Consider the following 18,249-nt stretch of genomic DNA (forward strand, 5'->3'; position numbering starts at 1 on the left):
CAGAGCTGAGCGACCTGGACGCACCTGAGTGATTTACTGTCATGGGAAACAGTCTGAGTCAGATGTGTGAATCTTTAAGGATAATAAGGATTCAAGGTCGATGGAGAAAAGCTCTCCATATTGATTTGACATTCATTTGGCTGCACAGACAGTCTGAGTGCTGCGTCCTGGATAAAGTGGGTCGGGTCGGGATGGGATCGGTACAGCAGACGACGGCTGTCTCATCGTATGAGCTGCTGCAGTTTAACTCAAGACTGTAAAACTTAAAAGATCAGAAATGTTGGGAAACGGGAAACAGACGAGAACTTCCTCCACGAAAGGAAATCTGTCTGAGCCTGATTCACTCTGATGATGAACTGTGATGAACTGATCCATACAAACAGTGTTGATGCCGTCCTGATGCACTCTGAGCTCCTCAGAGTCTCTGGTGTTAAAACAGTTCACTCAGCTGGTGTGTCCATGTCCAGAACATCACAGCTTCTCTTTCCTCTAGGATGTGATTTTTAACTGAGCAGCTCCTCATCAGGGAACACGACTCTGACTTAAATCCATCTTAATCAGATATATCCACTCATCATCATCTTGCACCTGTGGAACATCTCAATACTGAACAAAATCACTGAAATCAACAACATCAGCTGATTACATGTTTCAGTCCAACATGATTCAGTGGTTCATTAACTGGAACTGTGATTCATTTATCTGGTGTCAGACAGGATTCATTGGGTCACAACCAGAACCCGGAGTTCCTCCTGTTTCTGACTAAATGGTTCAGGAGTTCCGTTCTGTGTGGACAGCCAGAACCCAGTTGGAGGTGAGGAGGTGCTGACCTCTGACCTCGGAGACTGAGCTGGAGGAGTTCTCTGCCAGTGTGACAGTGACGGAGAAACACACACACACACACCCACACACACACACACACACACACACACACACACACACACACACACACACACACAGCTCCGGTGTCCTCGCCGCCGGCCGGCCGGTGGCCGCCATGACCTCGGCCTTGGCCCGGCTGTTACCTGGCTCTCCACGCGGTAACAACTCCTCGGACTACCTGTGGACTCTGTTACTGAGACCGGAGTGGTTGTTGGGTCAGTACCGGCCCCATGAGTGTCTGCTGTTCTTACCGTAAACTCGGAGCCATCCCTGCTGCTGTGACACGGTGTCCACCAGGATCCGGTCCACCAGAGGCTCCAGGAGGCTCAGTCCGCCGTGCAGAGAGTCCACGTCGCCTGCCACCGAGTCGGTCTCCATATCCAACCGGGAACAAACTTGTTCTGTGTGAAAGAATCCCTCCAAAAGTGACCGTTAACTCTGGAACCGGGAGTTTAAGTGTTCAAACGACGCGACAAAGCGTTAAAAGTCGGTTTATAATCCGTCATGAGGGACTTTCGTCGCTTTCCCCGCCCGGTTGTCTCTAGCTAGCCGCTAGCTGAGGCAGCCGGCGGCGGTCCGGTTGCCCGGCTGGCTCTCCCTCATTGTTCCGCTCTCCCAGGTTAGCTTAGCGGGCTTTAAACTTCCAACAACCCGCGTCCGGGACAGCCGAGGAGCCCCTTTCCTTCCTGCCCCTCAAATGTCCAGCTAGAAGCCGCTGTTCGAGCCCGTGTGAGCCGCTGGAAGTGAGCGGACTCCCGGTGTGGTCGGTGTGTGTGCGGCTGGCTGCCCCTCACTCTGCCGCCGCCGCCGCCGCCGCTCCCGTCCCCCGACAGACCCGGGCACGAGCCCGCGACCCGGCGCGCCGCCGACACAGGAGCGGCGGGAGCGCGCATCAGGGTCTGAGGCAAGGACGAGCAGAGGTGGAAGAAGAACTCCGTTACTTTCCTGTCAGACTCATACCGCTGAGAGGACCGAGTCACTACAGTTACTGCAGTTAAAGCAGTATTACCACACTGTTAATAATATCTTTACAAGTAGTTTACATTGATCTTCAGTAGAAGTATAAACTACTAGTATAAATAACTATTACAAACACAAGTTATTCACCAGAATAATCAGGAAAATGTTATTTTTCTCGAAGAATTACTCCAAACTGTGAAGGTTACAGTTATGAGTCTTTTTTTTTTTTTTTTTTAAAGTCAAATACGTAACTTATCTGTTTTTCCCGCTTGATCACTTGATTAAAAGAAACCAATAAACTTAATTAAACTTATTTCACATCATGGAGGGCAGTCAGGTAATGAATCATAATATCAGTCATGTGAATTTATTTACATCTCTTCAGATGAATTATAGGTTCGTGTTCCAGGTTCTGTTGGGTTGAGGTTTGTCTCACTTCATCGGTAACCAGCCAGTCGCAGCTGTCTCCGGCAGACAGGCAGGCCTCTGTCTCCACCTGCTGGTCTCTGCAGGTAACCACAAGTTTTTGAATCATGCTTTTATTGTGAAGAGGTGTGAGCGGAACTTCCGCAGTGACCCGGTGACGGTGGTGATCTGAGCAGCGGAAACGAACCGAGCGGACTGTGAGTCGATCTCCCGGCTGTCGGAGCTCCAGGATGTCCAGCCTGCGGTTGTTGAAGACTCTGGTGACCGAGAGGTTGACGGCGGCGGCGGAGGAGATCCTCGTGCTGGTGGAGAGAGTGATGGTGGAGCACGAGGAGGAGCTGATCCGGCGGTACCGACCGGCGGAGGACGGCAAGAGTCCAGAACCAGCAGAGAGCTGCACACTCACAGGTCCAGTCTGATGATGATGATGATGATGATGATGATGATGATGATGATGTTTGGACTGCAGCAACATGAAACCTGCTCAGTCTGATTTCACATGAATTATTAACGCAGTGAGGATGCAGCTGATACACGATACTGGCATCACGGTAACGATACGATATTTCAACTAATTTCAAGAAAACTTTTAAAAAGTTTAGTTTGATGGAAAGTCACCAAATACAAAATAATGCAGGTCCATTCTGAAACGTTTCAACAGTAACCGTGTTGTTAGTGACGCGGTGACGGACAGACAGGAGGCTCCTCCCACATCCTCATCCATAACTCACTGTACTGTTTTTATTCAGACAAAAACTGTTTCTTCATGCTGACTGGCTGATATATTTGTGAACATTTTGATTAAAAAACGTAGTAATAATAATAAACTGAGTTAACGCAGCACATTTATTCAGCAAAACTATGTTATAAGATAATGACTTTTTTGCATTAGCTTCCATGTCACGTGACTCAGTGACTCCAAAGACTTACCGAATGTTATCGGACCGAATGGCTCCAGTTCTGACAGTAGAACGAGTCACATCTTGGAGGTGCTTCTTTCACAGTGTTATCTGACAGGGAAACAGTTTAGTGGGGGCGCAGTGCATCATGGGAGGATGCAGTTACACAGTTTGGCCTCCATGAAAACTGGCCTCAGATCGTGGAGCGGCTCGCGGGGCCCGGCTGCCGCTCTGATGTCACCAGACAGCTTTTCGCCTCAACGAGAACTGTCGACGTGATCTCGCTGCAGGAGAAGCGCTCGCAGCCCTCCTTATGAAGCTGGAGGCCAGATGGTTCTGTTGGAACTCCTGAGGTGACACGAAAGCCAAAATCATGACTGAATCTCAGGACCACTATAATCCTGCTGGGATGTACACACAAACTGTGTCTATATGAGTTAAAGGAACAGTTCGCCCCAAAATGAAAATTCAGTCATTATCTCAGGTGTGGATTAAGATTAAAGACTCACACACACTCACACACAATCTCGTAGTTTAATGTAACAATATGTAATTTACCTACAAAGAGACATAAAGTTTCATCTCTTCTAACTGGATGGCACCAGTGATGACCTGCTGTAACGTGTCGCAGGTCTGTGTCGGGGAGGGACAGTCACATCTCAGCTTCTCAGAGGAGAGTCGGTGCAGATCCAGACCTGCTGGAGGAACAAACACCTGGAGTCACATCAGGTTGGATTCTGATCCGACGGGAGCAGAGCTCAGAGATTAGTTTGTAGCTTGTGGGATTAAAACCAGAATCTCTGCTGAGTGCTGACTTCACTCAGAGCTTCACTACAAGTCAGACTCACAGACGCTGGATTTAACTAATGTCCAGTAATCTGACTGTTAAATAGACAACTTCTCTATTTTTGAATACATTATACTCAGATCCATTCATATCTCATAATCCCGTTAAACAAAAACATTGTGCGATTGTGTTCGTGACTAATTTGTGAAGAAATATTCGAGAACAGGTCAACTCCTTTCTGAACAAGATTCAGGAGACTCTTCACTGAAACATTTATTGAAGCTCGATCGTGGAGAGAAGGGAAAAACATTGCAAGTAAGAAAACTGAGCTGCCCCATCAAGGCCACTTCCTGAACAGGGACTGTTTAACCCACTTTAATCTGCAGTTTTAATAAACCGACTCTCTTCATCTGCAGACGTTCAGCAGTTTGAGGGCTTCGACCTTCAACAGCAGCCTGACCAGGAGCAGCTGAAGCTTCCAGCCATCAAGCAGGAGGAGGAGCAGACCGGCCCTGATAATGAGGCTCCTCACATGAAGGTGGAGCAGGACACCAATGAGTTCATCTATGTCATGGAGTGTAGGAGTGAGCAGCCTCAGGTGGATGTGAAGGTGGAGCTGAAGGACGAGGACATCCAGCCGAGCACCTCCTCTGAGACGACTGATGCTCCTCAGTTAGACCTCCCAGCAGACCTCCCCCCTCCTGCTGCCACTCAGGCCGGAGACACTGGCGGCAGCACTTCCTGTAAAGTTTGTGGGAAGATGTTCAGCTACCGCGGCTTCCTGATCAACCATGCAGAGACGCATGCCTTCGATAGCTGCCTCTGCGGCGTGTGCGGCAAACTGCTGCCCACCAGTCAGAACCTGCTGGACCACCTGCAGACTCACATCAAGCCTCACGTCTGCCAGTCCTGCGGCAAAAGCTTCCGGAAGCGCATCGAGCTGGAGGAGCACACGCGCTGCCACACCGGCGAGAAGCCGTTCATCTGCTCAGTCTGCGGGAAGAGCTGCAGCCGCAAAAGCAACCTGGTGTTGCACATGAGGACGCACACGGGGGAGAAGCCGCACCGCTGCAGCGTTTGTGGAAGGTGCTTCAACGTCACATCAGCCTTGATCCGCCACTCGAGGACACACACCGGAGAGAAACCCTTCAGCTGCCGCTTCTGCTTCAAAACCTTCGCCAGCAGCTCGCAGATGAACACCCACCTGAGGACGCACACCGGAGAGAAGCCCTTCAAATGCAACGTCTGTGGCAAGAGCTTCCTGCTCAGCACGCCGCTCAAAAACCACATGAAGCACCACACGGAGGAGCGGCCATACTACTGCAGCAAGTGTAGGAGGAGCTTCTCCGACGTCTATGTGCTCCGACGACACATGAAGACTCACGACTAGAACAAATCCTGAAAAAATCAGTTTGTGTTCCTTCGAGGACTCTGAAGGAACGACCTGTTTCTTTGTTCCTTAAGTCATGCTGCTGTGTGGCTCTAAATGCCCCACGGCTGAATCTGATTGGCCGAGGCCTTTGAACATCCACCTTCACCGCAACATGTTCCTGTGTTTAAAACTGCAAACTTCAGGTTTGAATTTGGTTAAATCTGATGTTCTTCAATATAGCAATGAGATGAATTTATGATCAAAACCTTTTAATTTGATGTATGAATTCGTGCAACACAAACAAAAGCACTGTCACTGTTGTGGATATTTGAATATTTCATGTTCACATTAAAGAAGTCGACCTGGTGTTTCTGTCACAGCTATCATGGACGATTTCTTCTCCTGCTGTCCTCGTGTAGTTCTTTTTTTTTTTACTATAACCTGAAGTTTTAATAACCCACGTGTAAAGATGGACGATACGTCTCCCACACACAGAAATGAAGTAAAGATTTCTTGGACAGGAGAAACTACAGAACATTGTGGTAGACTTCGGCTTGTTGCTGCCCAGAAGTTGAGAAGTGAGAGAAAAGATAAATTCCTTTCCGAGAAGTAAAAGAAAAAGAAAGAAAGAAAAATCTCAGTGCTGTCTTCGACTCTCGATGTTCATTCCTCCAGAAACTTGGGCTCTGCGCTCAGTTGTCTCCTCCAGAGCTCGCCGGCCTCAGCTGCAGTCTGCCAGCTGGCATGATGTCGGGCGTCTGTCCCTCCCCTCCCGTCTGTTAGTCCAATCAATTGCACAGGAAGACAAATGTGTCTGATATTTGCATTAAAAATTCACGGCTGAGAGGTGGAGCCCAGCAGACAGCTCTCATTATTATTGTTATTGCTTAGTTTAATGACACTGGCTGTGCAGTTTGGGGCAGATGGGACGATCGGAGGTAACCAGGGCAGGTTAGCCATGATTCACTCTCAGTTTTGCAGCAGCTTAGCTTTGGTAGATACAGTCCACCCTGTGACTGGTGTAGCTGAGGGAGTTGTTATTTGAAATAGGGACTATCAGGAATCATCAGGTCCAGTCAGTCAACCAATCTCCAGCACTGGACACTTTTCATTGATCCCTGATCACATTCAGATGCTTCTCTAGAAACATTTTGCAAGCAAAACCATTGTTTTCCAATGGCACAGTACACCTGGTCTGACCTCATGTTTGCACAGTGAATCACATTTTTCTGACTTATTTACATATGAAGCCAAAAACAGGCTTTTCCAAGGCGCCTGTCGAGACGAAGTCTGTTCTGTTGTGCTTTCATTTGTCCCGAGGTTTGATCCATAGTCCTCGTCCTTCTTCTTTGAATCTCAGCCTGCAGTTTGACTAAACCGACTCTCTTCATCTGCAGATGTTCAGCAGTTTGAAGGCTTCAATCTCCAGCAGCAGCCTGACCAGGAGCAGCTGGAGCCTCCTCCCATCAAACAGGAGCCGAAGGAGGAGCAGGAGGAGGTGTGGACCGGTCCTGAGGTTCAGGCTGAGGCTCTTCAGATGAAGGTGGAGCAGGACACCAAAGACTTCACCTACGTCCTGGAGCATAACAGCGATCAGCTTCAGGTGGAGGATGTCAAGGTGGACGAGGACATCCTGCCGAGCACTTCCTCTGATTCTGATGCTCCTCAGTTAGACCGCCCAGCAGACCTCCTCCCTCCTGCTGCCACTCAGGCCGGAGACACTGGTGTTGACAGCACTTCCTGTAAAGTCTGTGGGAGGACATTCAGCTATCATGGCTTCTTGATAAACCATGTAGAGACCCATGCCGACAACGACAACGTCCTGTGTGGTGTGTGCGGCAAACCAATGCCTGATGGAAAGCACCTGCTGGACCACCTGCAGACTCACATCAAGCCCCACGTCTGCCAGTCCTGCGGCAAAAGCTTCCGGAGACGCATCGAGCTGGAGGAGCACACGCGCAGCCACACGGGCGAGAGGCCGTTCATCTGTAAACTCTGCGGGAAGAGCTTCTCCCGCAGCGGCAACCTGGTGTTGCACATGAGGACGCACACAAGCGAGAAACCGTTCCGCTGCAGCGTTTGTGGGAACTGCTTCAACTTCAGGTCAGCCTTGATCCGCCACTCGAGGACACACACCGGAGAGAAACCCTTCAGCTGCCGCCTCTGCTTCAAAACCTTCGCCAGCAGCTCAGAGATGAAGAGGCACCTGAGGACGCACACCGGAGAGAAGCCCTTCAAATGCAACGTCTGCGGCAAGAGCTTCCTGCTCAGCACGCCGCTCAAAAACCACATGAAGCACCACACGGAGGAGCGGCCATACTACTGCAGCAAGTGTAGGAGGAGCTTCTGCAACGTCTACGTGCTCCAACGACACATGAAGACTCACGACTCGAACAAATCCTGAAACAATCAGTTTGTGTTCCTTCGAGGACTCTGAAGGAACGACCTGTTTCTTTGTTCCTTAAGTCATGCTGCTGTGTGGCTCTAAATGCCCCACGGCTGAATCTGATTGGCCGAGGCCTTTGAACATCCACCTTCACCGCAACATGTTCCTGTGTTTAAAACTTCCTTCGAGGACTCTGAAGGAACGACCTGAAACCTGGAGTTTGATTCTGTGTTCTTTTATATCATGGTCATCTGTGTTTACAGATGGGAGATCTTCACCTGTGGCCTTCTAACGTTTAAGTTAACCGCCCGTGTGTTTATTTCACACTGCTGAATCTGCTGTTCCTGTTATGACTGTTAGAATATGTTGTGAATAATTATGTTGACATTAAAGAAGTTGACCTGGTGGATTTCTTCTTCATGTGTTGTGATGCAGCTCTCTTCTCTGGCAGGAACTCCTGTAATCTGAAGTTTTAATAACCTTCATTCTTCAACCTGTTGACATATTTAAAGACAAGCTACCATTTTCCTCCCTCTGAACCAAACTGTCGCCAACATACGGTATGTTAGCGGCTCACAGGACTGACAGGACTGCACTTCTAAGAACAACCAGACCTTTTCTGGGCCGAGGCGGCGGCCATGTTGGTTCTGATGACGTGTTGATGAGACGAGTTCACTGAGTTTTAACACAAAACTACATGAGGTTTGACTTTAATTACGACAAACTGACGAACATCATGTGTGAGATTCATAACACAATTAAATCTAAAGTGTATTGTATTCACTTCCAAACATGGTTTACTGTAAGGAACAGTCCAGTTGTCTTTGTGGTGCTGACAATAAAATGTGGAAATGAGTGGAAGAAAAAAAAACCTGCAGGAAACGCAAAAGAAACTTGTGCACAGTGAGACTGATCACATGCTTCTCCATTAAATCACGTCTAAAACTTATTTTTCAAGAATAAAGACGTGGGGTGCTTTTATTGTGAAGAGGTGTGAACGGAACTTCCGCAGTGACCCGGTGACGGTGGTGATCTGAGCAGCGGAAACGAACCGAGCGGACTGTGAGTCGATCTCCCGGCTGTCGGAGCTCCAGGATGTCCAGCCTGCGGTTGTTGAAGACTCTGGTGACCGAGAGGTTGACGGCGGCGGCGGAGGAGATCCTCGTGCTGGTGGAGAGAGTGATGGTGGAGCACGAGGAGGAGCTGATCCGGCGGTACCGACCGGCGGAGGACGGCAAGAGTCCGGACCGACCCAGACAACACACACTAACTTTCACACGTGGTAATTAACCAGCTTTTTAAACATCGATGACCTCGAACTTCAGGGCAGTCCTCTGAGTTTACACCTTAATCGAACCCGAGAGATCGATTATCCGATTAACTGGTCGGATTTAAAGAGACGTCACTCAACCTGAATCTGCAGTTAAAGTGTAAATTAACATTAATAAGACGTTGAACAGATGTGATCCATCAGAGTCTGAGCTCCATCATGTTTGTGCCTCCTCGTCTCCTCCCCTCGTCTCCTCCCTCGTCTCCTCCCCTCCTACATGAAATGTGAGCCGAGGAAGGAGGAGACGAGGAGGCTATATATGTGCTGAGCCATCCTCATGTTCCCATGATGCACTGCACACTCAGCAGTCAACACATCAGTGATTGTAACAGTGAAAATCATGACGGTTTTTAAAGAGATTGTGTTTTCGGGCTCTTCTGGGTCAGAACCTTCAGAACTTTTAAAGACCAGAGACGCCTACACAAACATGGCCGTGTCTGTGGGCTTCACCTCTGACTCATTAAAACCTACGTGACCAATCAGCTTCTTGATTAAAGGAAGCAGAGAGTGAAGTTTGACCACTGAGTGTAAAAATAGTGGACAGACGCTGTGACATCACTCGTGAGGTCACAAGGAGCCAGAATGATGCCGAGTGGGCGGAACCAGTACATGTATAGAATAATGATGGGATGATTAAGATGGCGTCCATCCTAATCAATAAGATCCGCCCAGCACATTCACCTGAAACCTTCCTGCAGTCCGTATTTACTTCCTGGTCATGCGGCTCATTGAATATGCGCAGTAGTGTTTCCCCGTCTGGCCCCGCCCCCATGGTCCTGCTCGACCCGTAGACTTTACATTGTGATGATGTCACAGAACCACTTTTCTCAGTTGAGGGAAGTTTCACAAATATTAAACCTCCATGGATCCAAAATTCACAGTAGAAAGAGTTTTAACCTCAACATGGCAGTCTATGAAGAAAATGCTCTTTTCTGCAACTACCAGATCGGATCAGTGCTGAGCAGAACCTCCGTCACTGCAGAGGTGGAGCGTGGGTGGAGCTGAAGCACCAAGCTAGCTAATGCTAACACGCCATCTGTGTTGACGCAGACAGACAGAACTCTTCACTGTACGTTAGACAGCGAGCAGCAACCGGCACCAAGTGGGTCAGTTTGGACTCTGACTGAACTCAGCACTCACCACAGACTCAGCTTCACTCAGAGTCTCCTCTCACCTGGTGCCACCTGGTTCCACCTGGTGCCACCTGGTGTCACCTGGTGCCACCTGGTGTCACCTGGTGGCACCAGGTGTTGGTGTCACCTGCTTCGCTGTGCGGTTGCTCTGCAGAGGTCGGACCTTCAGTCTGTTCTGAGATCTGATCCTCGTCCTTCTTTGAATCTCAGCCTGCAGTTTGACTAAACCGACTCTCTTCATCTGCAGATGTTCAGCAGTTCGAGGGCTTCGACCTCCAGCAGCAGCCTGACCAGGAGCAGCTGGGGCCTCCTACCATCAAACAGGAGCCGGAAGAGGAGCAGGAGGAGGTGTGGACCGGTCCTGTGGTTCAGGCTGAGGCTCCTCAGATAAAGGTGGAGCAGGACACCAAAGACTTCACCTACGTCATGGAGTGTAAGAGCGAGCAGCCTCAGGTGGAGTCTGTGCCTTCTGAGGAGGTTCTGAAGGTGGAGGTGAAAGACGAGGACATGGTGCCGAGCACCTCCTTCCTCCCGCCTCCTGCGGCTGCCCAGAGCGAGCAGGCTGAGGGCAGCAGCTCTCTCTGGAGCTGTAAAGTCTGTGGGAAGATGTTCAGCTACCGCGGCTCCTTGATCAACCACGCGGAGGTCCACGCCGACGACGAGCACTGCTTCTGCGGCGTGTGCGGCCAACTGCTGCCCGACAGGCGGAACCTGCTGGACCACCTGCAGACGCACGTCATGGCCTACGTCTGCTATTACTGCGGCAAAACCTTCCCGCGGCATCTGGACCTGGCGGTGCACACGCGCTGCCACACGGGCGAGAAGCCGTTCGGCTGCACCGTCTGCGGGAAGTGCTTCAGCCGCAAGGACAACCTGGAGACCCACATGAGGATGCACACGGACGAGAAGCCGTACCGCTGCAGCGTCTGCGGCAAGTGTTTCAACTTCACCTCGTCTTTGATCCGTCACGCAAGGACGCACACCGGAGAGAAGCCCTACAGCTGCCGCTTCTGTGACAAGAGCTTCCTGCAGAGCACGCCGCTGAAGAACCACATGAAGCACCACACGGAGGAGCGGCCGTACTACTGCAGCGAGTGCAGCAAGAACTTCAGTGACGTCTACTCGCTCCGACGACACATGAAGACTCACGACGCCAAGCCCATCAATTTATGTTACCCCGAGGGTTCTGAAGGAACCACGTGAAGACCGGATCCTGTTCTCAGACCTGAACCTTCTCACCTCAGGTGATCTGTGACTCCAGACAGGAAGTCCTTATATGTTCAAAGAGGTGGAGCTAAGACCACCTGGGCTGAATCTGTATTTTCAGAATAATGGGCATTTGTTTTTGGTCCCTGAGGACATTTTTCAGACTGTTTGTTTTTCAGAATAATGGCGCGGCACCCTGGTGCTGAAATACAGATGTGTCAAGTTATTATCGTTATTTACACTTTTCTGAAGCTGAACATTTACGTGGTTTACAGCAGACCAGGTGTACAGATCCATTTGATGTTCTGATACTTTAAATACATGGAGGTGTTGATCAGATGGTCGTTACTCACCTGTAGAGACCAGCTGACTTCACCTGTATGAAACAGCTGCAGACTGCTGGCTCACAGAATGAGTCCTTTTTGTTTTCAACACCAAAAATGTTAAATGTTTGATTTGTTGTAATTGATGAAACGTATGTAGGTGACTGACTGACAGGTGTTCACTTCAGATACTTGTTTTTTTGTTGATCTGACATTGATCCTTTTTTTTTTTTTTTTTTTTTGGTCTCCAGCTGTTTTGCTGTGAAGCTCCAGGAATCTTTTTGGAGATAAAGACTGAGTTTCCATATTTGGGTGAACTGTTCCTTTAATGTGTCCAGTACTTTTTTGTTTTTGACCTGCAGAACCTCAGTTTGTGTTTACTGCTAATTAATAAATAAATTCTATGTATCCTCAAACTGTCTGTGTGTCTCTGAGTGTTAAATCTGCAGAACAAACACTTGATTCACTTGTTTTCATTATCCTGCCGTGTTGTTGCTTCCGTGTGACAGACGACTCATCGACACTCTGGTTCCTGTAGTAATTTTTTATTATTCAAATGTTAAGTTTGGATTTACAGGCACGTGTGAACAAACAGGGTCCCTCAGGCGGTCGCAGGGCTGCAGACGTGACGTCACCACCACAGAAGACGACGAGCTGCAGAGTCGTCCTGCAGGCTGTGCAGCACACACAGCGCCATCTAAGACAACAGGTTACATTACAATAACTGGTACATTATAACTTAAAATACTGTTTATACATCACGTCTGTGCTGCACAGGCTGCAGAGCGGCTGTCTGGATGGAGGGAGAGAAATAAAACAGCGGGTGACAAAAACAAGTGAGTGAGTCCAGTTCACCTGCAGAGGGTTCTGTCGCCGGGCAGACAAACAGGTTCAGGTTCCATCTGTCAGAGAATCTGATTTTTGGCTGATTTTCTGAACTCTGGTTGTGTTTGACTGTTACTTGGAGATTTTTCTGTTCAGGACCTGATTTAAAACCAAAAAGCAGCCCTGCTCTGGTTCCGACCCGAGGAGACGGCGTGAGGGAACGAAGACGACGAGGAAAATCTTTGTGAAATAAAACATGGACGCCCTCGCTGGGGCTGTGATTACAACTGAACTTTATATTAAGGCACAAAACACTAATTAAAACAGGTAACTACTGTAGCAACATGTGACTGAGCTCATCATCTCCCAATAAATTCAGTAAAACGGCCGGTGAGGCCGGAGACGCCCTCTTTACATCATCAGGACCTGACTGGTAAAAAAAGGGTCGAAGCTCAAAGAAACTAGACACAAATATTCAGTTAATCAATGTGTGAAAACCCACAGAATCAATAAAACACATGAAATGTTGGCATCGCTATGAGGCAGCAACACTGAGCCTTGTATACAAGCAAGCATATTATAATAATAACATACCACAGACGTTATCATAGATATTTATATATATTTAACCTGGAGGTTTCAGTTGATTGATTGTGATAGAACTTAACGTGGCTGTTTGCATGTTGGAGTTTTAATCTGAAAATCAGCCAGTCCTGAATCATTTTAGCATATATTTACACAAATAACAAATTCCTCACTCTATGTCATAATAAAAAACATTCACACAAAAATATAACATTTGAAATAATTATTAGCACCAGTGTATCAGATAAAATTCTCGCTACGCAAAATGTACAAAGTTGCATAGTGTTGATTGAGCCTGGAAGAAAATGTTAATGTGATAAAACACCAGCGACAAGCAGCGACTTCTGGAGACGACGACACGACGTCTGTAGTGTGAAAACATTAGGACGCCAAACGGTGTTGGACCGAGGTGAAACGGGTCAGAGCCGATCTGAAGACGCACACAGACGCCCGAGAGGAGAATCACACAAAACTGATCATCACCCGAGTCTGAGCCAAATGATTTTCTCTCCTCAGTTTGTGACGTAACGGGCGAACACAAGATTCTGCAGGACCAACAATCTGTGACACACGTGGAAGTTTTCCCAGGATCACTTCCAACACTTGTTTCACCGTCAACAATTAACTTTCAATTTACTTCTTTTTCTTCTCTTTTTACTTTTGACAGGTTCATTTTTGTTCTTATTTGTGAGGCAGTTGCATCATATTCTGAAAACAAAACAACAGGAGGTTTATTTCACCTGCTGCTCAAACCAGTTCTATTAACGGAAGAATGAGCCGCGCTGAACACAAAGTGTGTTTTTGGTTTGTTTTCACCGACAGAACAAATAATGATGCAACAAAATCATCTACAAACACTTTGTGTCCTCTGGTGTGACGACAGAATCAAATCAAAAATTGCACAATTCCACAAATCAATGATAATTAACTAGTTTGGGGAAAAAAGCAGTTTCATATTTAATAATCAATCCTGGCAGTTCAAGAACAAACAAACGCTCGTCTCAGAGATGAAACTAGATTTAAAAATGACCCTGGCTCAACTTTTTCCCTGTTTGGTCACAAACACGAGAGAGAAAATGATTAAAAGCTTTTCTTCTCTTCCTCTCGGGCTTCCGTAGCTCCTGAAGTCCTACAGGTGGAGGTGAGACCAGATGAAATCACATCTCACAGGAACTAGACTTCAGCGAGCAGCGGAGTGGGCGTGGCTCTGCTCAACAACACGACCTGCTGCAGGTGTGAATACTGCTGAAGAAGATAAAACACTTTTCCTCTGCGGTTTGTTTGAGTCGGGCTCGTAGCTTTGGGTCAGAAAAACCAGAGGATTCCTTCACTGTGTGGTTTCTGAAGACACGATTGGTTTACAGATGAAGAAGAGAACACGGAGGATGGCGGCGTTCTCACAGCTGAAAACTGGAAAAGTAGCTGGGGTGTCCCGAGGCATGATGGGTAATGGCTGGTCAGACACAGGAAGCTGAAACTTCCTGGAAGAGGAACTTCCTGTGTGGTTTCTGTGTCGGTGACACTTCCTCTTGCGAGCAGACGGGTGCAGTCACGTCGGGTTTGTGGTTCTGGTTTCTCTCTGAGGTTCGTCCACCTCTCTGCACGGCTTCTCTACGCCGCTTAGTTCATTCTACCGAAACCATGATACTGCGTCTCGAAGAACACAAAATAAAAGCTGCTTCTCTTGTTAAAAACCGTGAACGAGGCTGAAATATTGGCTTCTCTCTTGAAAAAGAAAAACAAAGACAAGAATCTGAAAACGTAAAAGTTTAAAAAACTGTTTTGGTAAAAGTTGGCGTGTTTGCCAGATTGTTAGACGTGAAGGGGAGTGTTGAGGAGGAGGAGGAGGAGGAGGAGGAGGAGGTGGGCGGGGTTAAGGCCTCTCCAGTGACGGCGTGTTGAAGCAGCCCTCAGGTAACGTGTTCTTGATGTCGTTCAGGTTGGCGATGTCTGCGCGGATCTCGCGGATCTGCCGGTCGTAGTCATTGATCATGTCCTCCTGGGTCCGCGCCACGTCGTTCAGCTCCACCAGCTTCCTGTCCAGCTCGCTGTTGGCCATCTTGCCCTTGGCGCTCTTCAAGGACTCGTCGATCTGGTTCAGTTTGCTCAGGTCCACCTTGTCGATGTTTCCTGGAGAGAGAACAGAGGAAATGAAGCGATTTCTGATGTCATGATCAGTCAGAACCAATCAGACGGAGCCAGGAGGGTTTATTAGATGAACTCAGGAGGAAGATTTAAGAACAATCACACGACCCTGAACACTTTAATGAACTGGTTGAATTTTCCTGTGGGGACGAATGTTCAGTGTTCTTACCCAGCTGATCCAGCAGGGCGGTGATGGTGCTCAGAACCGTCTTCACGGCGCTCTTGGCCTTGCGGGCGTTGTCCTCTGCCTCCTTGGCGTTGTCTGACGCCTGAGGGACAGGAAACAATGTTGATGCAACACAGAAACTGATTTCAGGCTGATGTCACCCTGACGGCTTGTGTCTATGACCGCTCGTACCATCCCCGCCATCATCATGTCCTGGTCGGCCTCGGCCTTCTTCCGGGCCAGCTCCTGCTCTGCGGCGCTCAGCTGGTCCATCATGTCGCTGACCTCGTCGTCCAGCTTGTTGGTGTCCTGGAAGGCCTTCTCCGCGTCCTCCTTGGTCTTGGCTGAGCCCTGAGAGGAAACAGGTTGGATTAAAGTGAGGGGGATAAAAACAGGAACCTGATCACCATGTTTCCAGTTCACCGCAGACAGCAGCTGTTCTCCGGTCCAGTCGTACCTTCTGCACGGTGCTGGCGATCCTCTCGGCCTCCTCAGCCTTTTCCTTGGCCTCTTTGGCATCAGCAGCAGCATTTCCCAGCGACGCCTCCGCCTGTCTAGTCTTCTCGTTGGCGGCCATGATCGTGGCGTTGATGGCGGGGATCTTCTTCATGGCGTCCTCGGCAGCCGTCTTGTTGTCATTGACCCGCTTGTCAAAGTCTGCAGGAGGTTGTGAAAGCAAAGGTTTATATCAGGAGCTGAGTCCTGACGAAACAACAATCCCTCAAAAGATCGTTTAGAGAATACAAAGCTTTTCTTCATATCATCATCATCATCATCATCATCATCGTCGTCGTTCCCTGAGTCCTAACACATCATCATATACAGTAATACATCTGAGAGCAGCAGGTAGACGTGTGTCAGCAGGTGTGTCGTACCTCTCAGGTCGTTCAGGATGGTCTCGGCCTCTCTGAAGGTGGACTGGCCCTTCTTCGCTGCCTCCTCAGCCAGAGCTTTGGCAGCGTCGGCTCGAGCTAACAGCTGATCTGCCGTCTGTCAGACAGGAAGAGGAAACCAGACGTCAACAACAAAACAATAGTATTGCTGCCACAAACTGACACTTTTTACAAGGAGACAAACAACTTCAGCCTCTGATTTAATGCTGAAGTTACAAGAAGGACACAATGAGTGAGAATCTGTCAGGGACGGAGTTTCACAACATTATAAAGTTTGTTTTAACTCAACAACTCTTAAATTTGTTAATGGAGTCTGGTGATGTTGTGTTACTGCTTCACTGGATGATCAGTTGAACATTTTTTTTTCATTCTGCTTCCTCTTTCTTCTTCTTCAGTCAACATTATAAAATACTTTCATACTTTCAGATGTTCAGGTTGATATCAGCTTCTGTCTGTGTTAGCAGCGTTTAGCTTAGCATATCAACGTGTGGGAGGCAGCCAGGTGAACACAGTCAATGTACCTGCTGCTCACTCTTTCCTTTCTCCAGCAGCTTGCGGACTTCCTGCTCTTTGCCCTTCAGGTCGTCTCTCAGGTCGTTGTACTCCTTCTCCGTCTTATCGATCAGCTTGTCGAGGTCCGACGCCTCCTTCTTGATCTTACTGGCTTCGTCCTGAAAACACACGGGCCGGTCAGTCATCTACAATCAGAACATACGTTACACAAATCGTCTCCTGTCAGTCGAGTCACCTCCAGAGCTTTGGTGTCTAACACAGGGACGCTGGTCAGGTTGGCAAAGATCTTCAGAGCTTTGTCTCCGGCTTCGTCCGCCTCGGCCCGGACCTTGTTGGCCTGTTTCTCCAGGTTCTTGGCCAGCTCCTTGGCCTCGTTGTACCTGAACACGGTGATTAGAGCAGATGATTAAACCGTGAAGGTAAATGTGTGGAACTCTGAGCAGAGCCTCATCGTCTGTGCGACCTACTTCTTGTTGAGCTCGTCGATCTCCTGGCTCGTCTTGCCCTCTCCATCCAGAGTCTTCATCAGCAGGTTGTACGCTTTGGTCGACGTGTCGTTGGCATCTTTGGCAATCTTCTCGATCTGGTCGGCGTCTATCTTGTGCCTGAAAAATAAACACGGATTCAGGAGATGATTCCTCTTCAACCGTCAGCGTTTCCTTCAAAACTGTGAGACTGAGCAGAAGAAGCTGCTTGTTGGGAGAGAAATTAATTATAACTGATGAGAGAACAGATCAGCAACAGGAAGGAGACAGTTTATATCGAGGACTGACATAAATAAATAAACTGCTCAGTGAATAAATTCATATTTCATTAAATGTGCCCAACAAACAAATGTGTTCGTGTGTCGGCTCAGTCTTACTTCTCAGCCAGCGTTCGGGCCTCCTCGGCGAGCAGCGTCATGTTGTTTGGATCTCCGGTGCCGCTGGGCGGTTTGATATCCTGCAGACGACATCAGCTGTGTTAAAGCAGCTCTCATGCTCTTACAGTTACCGTGACGACAGTGACATCACTCACCACTTTGCTGATGGCGTCCTTGGCCTTGTCCAGCTCCTGCCGGGCGCGGTCGATCAGGCTCTCGGCGTCTCGCACTCGGTTGCGGGCGCGGTCGGCCTGAGTGCCGGTATCGTCCACCGTGTTGCGGATGTTCTGCAGTCGGTTCCACTGAGTGGTCAGAGTGTTGTTGATGCCGTTGAGACGATCCAGCAGCCCGCGGTCCACGTCTGCAGGGTCAAAGGTCACGATGGACAAATCGTTTCTACAGCGTGTTTCAGACCAACAGAAACACCTTTTCTACCACTGAATAACGGATTATATGATATACACACACACACACACACTTTATGTACTTTATCTTATATTCAATGTGCAACAGTTACAGCTGATAAAGTGTCACATCAACACAGTCAGATGTCTTT

At 48.6% G+C, this 18,249-nt stretch overlaps 3 protein-coding genes across 3 annotated transcripts in view; 1 reads left to right on the plus strand and 2 right to left on the minus strand.

Annotated features, from left to right (window-relative positions):
* rasal2 (RAS protein activator like 2) overlaps positions 1-1,740 on the minus strand; it is an 83,078-nt gene extending 81,338 nt beyond the window's left edge. The window contains exon 1 of the mRNA XM_037082946.1: positions 1,134-1,740. Within this exon, the coding sequence (XP_036938841.1) occupies positions 1,134-1,260 (127 nt within the window). The 5' untranslated portion in view covers positions 1,261-1,740. The remainder of the gene's footprint in view (positions 1-1,133) is intronic.
* Positions 1,741-2,237: 497 nt separating this feature from the next.
* Positions 2,238-12,120, plus strand: LOC119011212 (zinc finger protein 569-like). Its single transcript, XM_037084154.1, has 4 exons — positions 2,238-2,676; positions 6,724-7,724; positions 8,745-8,994; positions 10,423-12,120. The coding sequence occupies exons 1-4, from the start codon at positions 2,499-2,501 to the stop codon at positions 11,376-11,378; spliced, it is 2,385 nt and encodes a 794-aa protein (XP_036940049.1). The 5' UTR covers positions 2,238-2,498; the 3' UTR covers positions 11,379-12,120.
* Positions 12,121-12,233: 113 nt separating this feature from the next.
* Positions 12,234-18,249, minus strand: part of lamc1 (laminin, gamma 1) — a 49,061-nt gene continuing 43,045 nt past the window's right edge. The window contains exons 19-28 of the mRNA XM_037082942.1: positions 17,849-18,054; positions 17,694-17,773; positions 17,299-17,436; positions 17,067-17,211; positions 16,840-16,989; positions 16,301-16,415; positions 15,883-16,082; positions 15,618-15,776; positions 15,429-15,528; positions 12,234-15,244 (exon numbers count right to left, since the gene is read on the minus strand). Coding sequence (XP_036938837.1) covers positions 14,988-15,244; positions 15,429-15,528; positions 15,618-15,776; positions 15,883-16,082; positions 16,301-16,415; positions 16,840-16,989; positions 17,067-17,211; positions 17,299-17,436; positions 17,694-17,773; positions 17,849-18,054 — 1,550 coding nt within the window. The 3' untranslated portion in view covers positions 12,234-14,987. The remainder of the gene's footprint in view (positions 15,245-15,428; positions 15,529-15,617; positions 15,777-15,882; positions 16,083-16,300; positions 16,416-16,839; positions 16,990-17,066; positions 17,212-17,298; positions 17,437-17,693; positions 17,774-17,848; positions 18,055-18,249) is intronic.

This window comes from Acanthopagrus latus, chromosome 21 (genome assembly GCF_904848185.1).
Source record: "Acanthopagrus latus isolate v.2019 chromosome 21, fAcaLat1.1, whole genome shotgun sequence".
NCBI classification, from domain to species: Eukaryota; Metazoa; Chordata; class Actinopteri; order Spariformes; family Sparidae; genus Acanthopagrus; species Acanthopagrus latus.